General features: G+C 33.6%; 1 protein-coding gene across 2 annotated transcripts in view; it reads left to right on the top strand.

Moving 5' to 3' along the window:
* TMEM67 (transmembrane protein 67) overlaps positions 1 to 9,521 on the top strand; it is a 33,897-nt gene that overhangs the window by 20,619 nt on the left and 3,757 nt on the right. The window contains exons 15-27 of one of the 2 annotated variants that reach the window (XM_017730401.1): positions 697 to 753; positions 850 to 948; positions 1,439 to 1,537; positions 1,895 to 1,981; positions 2,730 to 2,829; positions 2,931 to 3,070; positions 4,589 to 4,729; positions 5,203 to 5,283; positions 6,456 to 6,572; positions 7,776 to 7,892; positions 7,975 to 8,079; positions 8,432 to 8,551; positions 8,635 to 8,655. In XM_017730401.1, the coding sequence (XP_017585890.1) occupies positions 697 to 753; positions 850 to 948; positions 1,439 to 1,537; positions 1,895 to 1,981; positions 2,730 to 2,829; positions 2,931 to 3,070; positions 4,589 to 4,729; positions 5,203 to 5,283; positions 6,456 to 6,572; positions 7,776 to 7,892; positions 7,975 to 8,079; positions 8,432 to 8,551; positions 8,635 to 8,655 (1,284 nt within the window). Of the gene's footprint in view, positions 1 to 696; positions 754 to 849; positions 949 to 1,438; positions 1,538 to 1,647; positions 1,657 to 1,894; positions 1,982 to 2,729; positions 2,830 to 2,930; positions 3,071 to 4,588; positions 4,730 to 5,202; positions 5,284 to 6,455; positions 6,573 to 7,775; positions 7,893 to 7,974; positions 8,080 to 8,431; positions 8,920 to 9,521 lie in introns of those variants that run through there. The other variant, XM_017730400.1, reaches the window with a different exon arrangement.

Here is a 9,521-nt window from a genome sequence, read left to right as displayed (position 1 = left end):
GGAAGGACGGATTGTTTTGGGGGCACGGAGGGTTGATAGTTCTTTTAAACTTAATTAAAAATACTATTTATTATCATATTTGTGTTAAATCTAGCTGTGTAGTGACAAAGACTCAGGCCAGAATATTACAAACAAGCCAGACATTTTCTCTTCCATGTACAAATTTTTCAGACCAAAGTCAAAAGAGGTCTTGGGTTAAATTTAAGCTAGAGGGAACAATTTCGATGCTGCATGACAATTTTTATTTCATTCAAGCTGAAAAAACCCCAGTATCTGAGCTATGCAAGTTTACCATATGATTTTGCACATTGGTGTAATTACATCAAGGTTGCCTTTAATCACTGATGAAAGGGAAAGTATCAAACATTCAGTGTCTCCTTTCAGGAGGAAAAAAATCTTGCAAATTTGAAAGAATTCCAAATAGGTATAGCTGGTAACTTGCAGATGGCAGGCACCCATCCCCAGCATTGCTGCTGGTAAAATCTGCACTAAGAGTAGCATAGCACATGCCAGTACTAAGCCTGGCACCAGAGCACACCAGGTCATATGCAGTAAAAAAAAGATGTATGTGGTACTTGTATAGTAGCCCTAGATGGGAATTCCCACCAACTGAAACTGTGACAGCTATCACTGTCTGTAATGGTTGTAGCACTTCAGAGTTCTATGCGTGTTTACTTTTTGTACTTTAATATTCAGGTTTCTTTCGCAGTCAGCTATGAGATGAATCAGTCAGAGGCTCAGATTCAGACTGATGTAAGTTGTAATTCCATTTAATTTGTTAATATAATGATTTACTTCTATTTTGTGTTTTTTTAAAAATATCTGCAAATAATTTTTTGTTATTTTCAGATTGCATTGGGTGTGTTGGGTGGACTGGCAGTGTTATGGTCCCTTCTCAAGACTGCAGGCTGGAAGAGGCGGACAGGAAGCTCCATAATTGACTTGCAGGTATGAACAGCTGGCAAACTGAGATGGGATATCTCTTCCTCTCTGTAAGGACACCTTTGCTGTTGTTCCCTGTGATTATAACTATTAATCTTCTTAAGGTAACTGAAATAATTTCTAGCCTAGCTGCATAGAACTGTGCCCCAGAGTTAGGCTCACTTGAGAAAGTAGGTTTTTGCATTCTTTTTGATGCTGATATTGTCATTCAGGAAATGCTGCTCTAAAAAAAAAGGTATTTACAGAGCTATTCTGATCAGTTGAGTGGACTTAGTTTTCAGATTAATTCTTCTTTGAACAAAGACCAGCATGTAGGAGTTTCAGCTAGTCAATATACAATAAATATATAACTAGAGTGGAAAACTTTTGTTCAGGGCTACTTTTCAGTACTAGAGTTTCCTATGTGAGCTGCATAACATTTTATATGAATGCATTATGAGCATATGCATTACTTAATTAGCTTTACAGATGTCTACAGCTGTTTTTCTAATTGCAGACGGTTTTCAAGTTCTTACTGTTCTATGCTGGAGACCTTGCCAACGTTTTCTTTATCATCACCTTGGGCACAGGGATTTATTGGCTTGTGTTCTTCAAAGTAAGTGTTTTTCCAGATTTGGATGTATAAAAACTTAGTAATATTAAATCTGTTTTTACATTAACACTAATTTTCTTTTTTCTTCTGTTCTTTTTTTTTTTTCTTGTCAGACTATTGAGGCAAGTTCTATATAATATTCTGTTTTGTGTGCTTAAATTTTGTGTTCACCTGTTTCTTTTCCTTAGGATTCATTGTACTTTCAGTCTGCTTAATAGTCACTTAAAATAATTTACACATTCAAAATGATTGCACATTAAATATTGATCTTTTTTTGGAAAAGCTTATTCACACTTAAGCATTTATTACAGTTGTCACATATGCCAGGTGAACTGTTTCAATGTAACTTCTCGATTATAGGCTCAGCAGTTTGTATCTGTCCTTTTACCTCTTCCATCTCAAGAAGAAGATTTTGTTACATACATAGCGTGTGCGTTTAGTTTAAAGGTAAATAATTTTTTCCTCGCCATAAAATATATGTCAACATGCTTCTGTATATTTTCAGTAGGCTTGTTTTTAAGTATCTTGTATAGTTATTAGTTGTTAGTGTGTAGATGTTATGTCCTAATAGTTATATTCTTCTAAGAATTAAGTCATTTTTCCATAGAAGTTTATTTTGTTGAGTCCTTATAGGAAAATAAGTATCTCAAGATGGTTACAAAAGAAAGACTGAAAAGTCATTCTTTCAAGGATAAAGGTATAAAGAAACCCAAATAAAATAGCATCGTGTCAAGAAAGCAAGTACTTTTGTTTAAAGCAGAATGGAAGTGCTGTGAGTTCCTGATTAGAAAGAAGACAGATTTAAATAATTATGTTCAAATATGTAGAATTCTGAGATCACTGTTCTGCCTTCATGGCACATACAAATATTGTATAAATTATGGGTATTGTATTGAATTGGAATTCGTAGTGCAGGTTAGTATGTTACAGGGAAATATTTAGTCAGTTTTTTTAATTTGTTACTTTGCTGTATTTTCTTCGTAATTTTGGACATCATCACATGACTTACCATTATTCCAAGCTTTTAAACAAACATAAAAATTATCAAAAGCTGGTAATAAAGTTGCAGTCTCATGTATAGTCAAGATACTGCTTGTTATGTTTAATGAATAACCTATGCAATGACTATTCCTTCATCACTGTGTATATGCTATTTCTGTCCTTACTTCTTGTGTTTCTCCATTTTCTCTCTTAGGCTCTACAATTTTTACACTTGCTGCTTTCACAACTTACTATTGATATTTTCTTTATTGACTGGGAAAGACCTAAGGGCAAAGTTCTTAAAGCAGTTGAAGGTAACTCAAACTACACTTGTTTGTATAAGCAGCTTTGGTGAAATTCAGATATTACTCTCAGATATTTAATTTTAGAGCTTTACTGTATGTACTCTTTTTAGGTGAAGGTGTTATTAAAAGTGCAGCTGCGCCTGTGAGCATATGGAGGACATACTTTATAGCAAATGAATGGAATGAAATTCAGACAATGAGGAAAATAAATCCTCTCTTTCAAGTGCTTGCAGTTCTTTTTTTTCTTCTGGTAATATTACTATTATTATTATTACTATTATTATTTATAATTCATAACCAGAGTGTAACATAAGGGTCTGGTTTTTAATTCTTGCATTCTGTGTGGTAATAGGGAATCACCTTTAAATTCACTTGAAATCATGTAAAATCAAAATAATTATTTTACAAGTCATTGCAATATTTCATTAAGGAAGACTTAAAAAAAAAAAATCCAACCTTTAAATACCTTAGAGACCTTTGTTAGTTTTGTTTGGGGTTTCTTTTAAGGTAATGAGTTACCTTAAAGGGCTTAAGAGACTGATAAATCTGTGTACACACTCAATTCTTTATTTGCCTACTAGCCCATTCCTGCCACAGTCTATTGCTTTATTTCTGATTTCATATTTGTCTGAACTGCTAATTTGCTGCAGAATTTGCTAATTCCTTCCTGCTAATTTGCTGCAGTGCCCTTTTCTAATGCAGGAAATAAAATGTGCCAGTTCTGTTCCTGATGGCAGTATGCCTTCAGTTACAGCTTCAGGATATGTGAGAAACTGTGCTTTAGCTTTTAAAAAATGTTTTGGTTTGTTTCTTTTATAGTTTAGTAATTTTTTGTATCTTGGGAAGTATTCTTAGTGTTTAGCATATAGTTGTTTTTGTGGTTCGTATACATATTTTAATACTCTTATTCAATTTTATAGTCAATTTTTAAATTTGTCCTTTAAATTAAATAATGAAAGTCCTGAAACTTTCCTCATTCACTACGTGAGCATTTTTGCTGTTGGTAAATACCAGCCAGGACCAACTTAGTGCCATGTTACATAAGAGGAATGGGAGAAAAGAGAGCACCTGTTCTTACTGCATTCTGCAGCTACCTGAAAGGAGGGTGTAGTGAGGTGGGTGTCTCTTCTCCCAAGTATTAAGCACTAGGACATGAGGAAATGGTCAACCCACCACCAGTATATTTTGGTGCAACTTCTGTTCTGAAAGATTTTCACTCATTTTTCTCCTCTTAAGTGTTTCAACACATAGTGTTCCTCTCATCTTTTTTAGTTCGGAACTTTTTCTAGATTTTTTGTTTAAAATAGATTCAACCATACAGATGGTGGAGGAAGATATTTTTCTATTAAATAAAAGCAAAAAAAAAATAAGTCTTTTAAGAGTTGCAAAATACGTTACTAAAGTGCTTTAACACTGGAATATATAGGACTAAAGAGCTGAAATTTTGCAGAAATTATATCCCTATGCAATACAGCAGTAGAATCTTCTGGAGTTTTTCAGTAAAAACCAATATTGTCTTCCTGTGAGATTTAGCTGCATGTTTTTTAATTTATGTATCAACCCATATATGTACAGGTTATGTTTTAATTACGTTTCTCAGTAACAACACTGGATCACACAATTGAGCTCTGTCATAGTGAGCATGCTACTACTCCCAGGTCCATTTTTCATTATTTTTTCTTAGTTCCTGTTGTGATGGAAACAACAGGATCCTAATTAATACTATTCATTGTCTCCTGTTGTTATATTGACCTTCTTGTCTCTTCAGGTGGTGGGATTTTCTAACCTGGCTTTAATGGATGCTTCTTCCAGTCTTACAAGAAGCAGTGAGAGCTATGTAGCTCCTTGGAGCCGCATTTTAAGATTTGGTGTGTCTGCTGCACTCTGGGTAGCCATTGCCCTCTTACAAGTATGTGAAACACATGACATCCTGAATTATCATTTTCAGGCTGGTTCTTGGAAGCTAGAATAAGTCACTAGGCTGTCCAAACTGCTTATCATAGCACTGGGTATGTTCTTAACTGTTATGTTTAGTTGTTTTAGCATAGTACACCTTTGGGACTCAAAATTAATCTTCTGAGATATGAGACATCTCAGTTTGGAATCAGAATTTTGATCCTCTCAAAGACGTGAATTTATGCAAATGCTTTGTTTTATTTTAAATTACTCTGAAGCATCTGACAAGTTCAAAATGAAAAGCAGGTTCTTGCTACAACTTTCCTTCTTAAAGGAAGTATTATGTCAATCCTGTTTCATTAAGTCCAGTGCAACAGTGGCCACTACAGAAGTCTATTATTTGTGGGTGTTAAGTGGTGAAATTAATTGCTTAATAATGTCAAATCTGATGAGCTAATAAAAGAAAATTTGGTTGATTTATTTCAGGTTACATTTTTTGCTGTGTTTTATGAAAGATTTGTTGAGGATAAGATAAGCCAATTTGTTGATTTGTGTTGCGTGAGCAATGTAAGTATTTCTTAGTCTCATTTGTAGAGTGGCATTTTAAATAGAATAGTACATAAGATAGTTTTAAGAATAATAAATAATATTTATTCATTTAATTTAGATTACTAGCTGACAGCCAAAGCTGATGTTTCTTACAGCTCATTTTATTGGTGAACTCTGTAAGATTTCAGTTAAACTTTAATTGGAAAAAGATTCCAGAAGCATAGGTGTCGATATGTTCTTTTATACCTCTGATTTTTAGGGGTTGTTTTTCTTTTTTTTATTTAAATTGGTTGCATGCGCTGATACAGAATTCAAAAATAACACGTTATAACAGAAATTAGGTGTGGAAGCATTTGCTGCCATTCTGTATATTGGTTTGTGTTTTAATCCTTCTGACTTGCAGGTTGTCTTGGTTTTATTTAATACACTTGTGTTCACTTTCTGCTCCTATCTTGTGTTTGTCCCTCAACTGCTGAACTTCCTTTTGTCCCTCTTAACAGTTACCACCTTTTGCATGTATTTTCATTTACTCATATCTGAACTACTTCCCTTTCTCTTCTTTACATATGGGTCTTGAAGCTTTGTACTGCAGAAATTCCCTTTTAACCAAAGAAGAGTGCAGTCAGAGCAGACTGGATTACCTCATTTGTCCAGAACTTCTTAAAAATACCGATTCGCCCCTTTTATCAATCTTTCCAGCCTTAGTTATTCCTCTTCTGTGAAACACCCATGTAGCACCTGGGTTGTAGAGAGTTACTTTTGGAGTTCATGTGATGTAAGATTGTATCATACTGAATGATAAGCATAGTATCATACTGAATGAAGCTCTGTTAAGTACAGTCTTTTAGGAGTTCAGCTGGAATCATGCCTGTGTATTATGTAGCACAGAAATAACCTTTGAATCAAAATAAAATCTAAGCGCTTTAACTTCTTGGCTCAATGGAATTAAGCAGGGATCCTTGCTGTGATAAACTAAACTTGAAGCTGGTATGTGTTTCTAGTTACATATAGATAAAACTCATTAGTAAAAGAGTTGGTAAATATTTTTCTCCCATGTTTTTTTGGTACCTGCCTACTGTGTATTTGTAGCAGGGCTGGCTGGTTTGACTGATCTTCACTGTGAATTCAGAAGATCAAAAGTAAAATGATAATTGTTGATTAAAGTGTTCTTTTCTTCCCCCATCTCTTAGATTTCAGTGTTTCTCTTGTCACACAACTGCTTTGGTCATTATATCCATGGTCGCTCAGTGCATGGACATGCAGATACCAATATGGAAGAAATGAATATGAACCTGAAGAGAGAAGCAGTAAGTAAAAGTATTCAAGTTTATACCTGCTCAATTATTTATTTTATATAAAGACCCTGCACCTTTGCATTATGGATCTGCAGTTGTGCACTGCATTGAACCATGTTACCTAAAGATAGCAGCTGTTAGTATGTAAATATATGACTCAGTAGTTCTTTTAACTAGCTCTTTATCTTTCTTTTTCTTCACTATTTCTTCTTGTTACTTCTTCAGATTTCAAGGATATAAAATTCCTGTTTCTGTAGAAAGATTTTTTCACGTATTTAAGAACCTTCTTTTCAATATTTAAGCTTTTCATAAGGTCACAGCCACATTCAAAATGGTGCATACCAAAAAGCTTTTGTAAAGAGACAGATCTGAAAAACTAATGCAGAAACACGTAACCTTCCAATTAATTCTTTTAGTCCATCTCTTCTACTACGGTGATACAACCCATTCTTTATATAAGTTAATTTGCATAAGTATTTTTTCTAGTTTGTCATATGTTGTATCTTTGCTTCAAGATCAGGCAAATATAAAAGGTCTAATACAAGATCAGAAACTGCACTAAATTTCATGACATCTTGTATCTTTTTAGGGACAACTATGAAAGTACCTTAAATAAGGATATTGCTATTTCAATGTTAAGTGGACAGAAAAAAACCATAACCATGTGAAAATTAAATCTCAAACACTGAAATATAGAGGAATTTTATTAATAATGTTTTTGACTTGTGTGTTCCTACAATTTTTTTCCTAATTTCTTATTTTCATATAATTTTGGGAAAAGCAGGGGGTTTTCCCTATGAAGATGTCAATTTTTTTATTTTCTTGGGGTTTCTCAGATTTCTAAAATGTGACCTGAAAAACATATGGAAAAAGTCAGGAATCCAAAACAAAGAAACAAAAAAAGCGAGACAAGTCTAGAATAAATTATAGACCTAAAAGAAAGGTCTTGAGAATGAATATCAGAATATGTATTATTAGAAGGTAATGAACCGAACACAGGTGAAAAGAGAACTATGACTTTGTGACAGCAGGGGTCAGGATTTCATGTCCTATGGAAATCTTGCTGCAATAGAACAAGAGTGCAGTGGATTCAAATATTTAGAGATATTAAATATTATGTATACATGAAAGAGAGGAAATTAAAAGTTTTTTGACTATTTTTGGGTCTATGAATAGCATTAATAATGTTAATTTACAATTGCTTTAATTGTATAGGAAAATCTGTGTAGTCAGAGAGGTTTGTTACCAAACACAGATGGCCAGACATTTCAGATTTCCATTTCAAGAAAAATGCGACTGCACTATGACTGGATTCATGAAACCTTAACAAGAGTAAGTGAGATACTGGTATTCTTTAAATGTTATTTAAAATACGATTTTTTTCTGCTGAAGTCTTGGTCTTGTTCTATTTCAGAAACGTGGTCCTGCCAGGCTTTTGGACTCATTTGCAAATACTTTCGAACAAAGTACAAGGGCCTACAATGCCATGAACAAATTTCTCAGTTCTTTTATTGATCACGTATGTATGTTGACATTACTGTATTAAGGAAAATATACTTATTCTAAGTAGATACTAAAAATTGTAAATCCAAAGGAACTGTAATTCCTCTTCAAGCATATGTGCTTTAAGATTTGTTGTTCTATGGCAACCAGAACAGTGCTTCATTCAAAAAAAAAGAAACAATTGGAATGCTGTCCAGCAGTGCAGACTGCACTTAAAAATGACAAATCCTTTTTGTTATGTACTTATTTTCATCTTGGAATAGACCAGTGGGTTTTGTTTCATTCATAAAGATATAAGTAGCTGTACTTCACTTCGTAGCAATTTTGAAATCATAAAACAAGAAGTGTTGTTTTGCCTTTTCTTACAGGTTCACAAAGAAATGGATTATATTGTTAAAGATAAGTTGCTGCTTGAACGAATCCTTGGCATGGAGTTCATGGAACCAATAGACAAAAGTATTTTTTATAATGGTAAAAAGACGTGTGGTGTTCGTATTATTTTAAGTATCCCAGTTTCTGTGTAGATTCCTTTCCCAGGATTTACAATCTAAAATGGACTTTACAGCAGGAGGGATCATTCAGTGACTGCTTGTGAGGGAGGTATTTAAGAGAAGTTCTTTAGGTTACAGAAATCCTATTTATAATTTGTCATTTGACTGTGATGTTTTTTATTTAAGGCAGCTGAAAGGATATACAGATGTGCACGTGTTTATGAAGTTCATAATCATAAGCACTGATAGAAATACATTGTTTGATAGTCTGGACTGCCATAGTTCCCAGAAGTTTAGATACAAATCAGGATTTCATGGCACTGAAATACACAATTTGTAATGAAAATACACTGTTTCAAATCAAACCTGTATTGGACATTTTTTGAAAAAGTAGGAAGAGGGAAAAGAGTAGGTTTCCTTTAATTGTTTACATTTTCTTTTCTCTTTTAAAAGTGGTGCTTTTTGATAAAATAAAGAAGTAGATAAATGGTCTAGAGTACTTTGCCTATGAAAAACGTACTTTCACCTTAAAAGACCCATTTTTTGGAGCACTGTTAACCATTAAACAAAAATAATGCTCTGAACCTCCTCCATAGTAAGGCATTAAGTATATGTTTTTATGATCTTGTTGAGTTGGGGCCAGAGCTAATAGTTACTAAAAATTTCAGTGACGAGGAAGTTACATCTGCTTCTCGGTTTAAAACAACTTTTTAAAATAACCTAATTGAGATTTCAGGAGTAAATAGAGTTGAGTGTGACACATGGGTTTTACCTGTTGTGTTCATCAGTATGATGCCATTTTATAAGTGAAAAGTTTGTGTTATTTTTCAATAGAATGACAGAACTATCTCTATGTTGCCGTAGAATGCCATAAATTGCTATATCTCTGATTTTCCTTTTTCTTATCAGCTCTCTCAGCATAGACTGATGAAACTCCACAAACTTGCAACTTAAAAATAATAATTTG

The sequence above is a fragment of the Corvus brachyrhynchos genome, unplaced genomic scaffold (assembly GCF_000691975.1).
Source record: "Corvus brachyrhynchos isolate BGI_N302 unplaced genomic scaffold, ASM69197v1 scaffold302, whole genome shotgun sequence".
NCBI classification, from domain to species: Eukaryota; Metazoa; Chordata; class Aves; order Passeriformes; family Corvidae; genus Corvus; species Corvus brachyrhynchos.
Note: the sequence above shows the minus strand (reverse complement) of the source record. Positions and strands in the feature narration are given on the sequence as shown.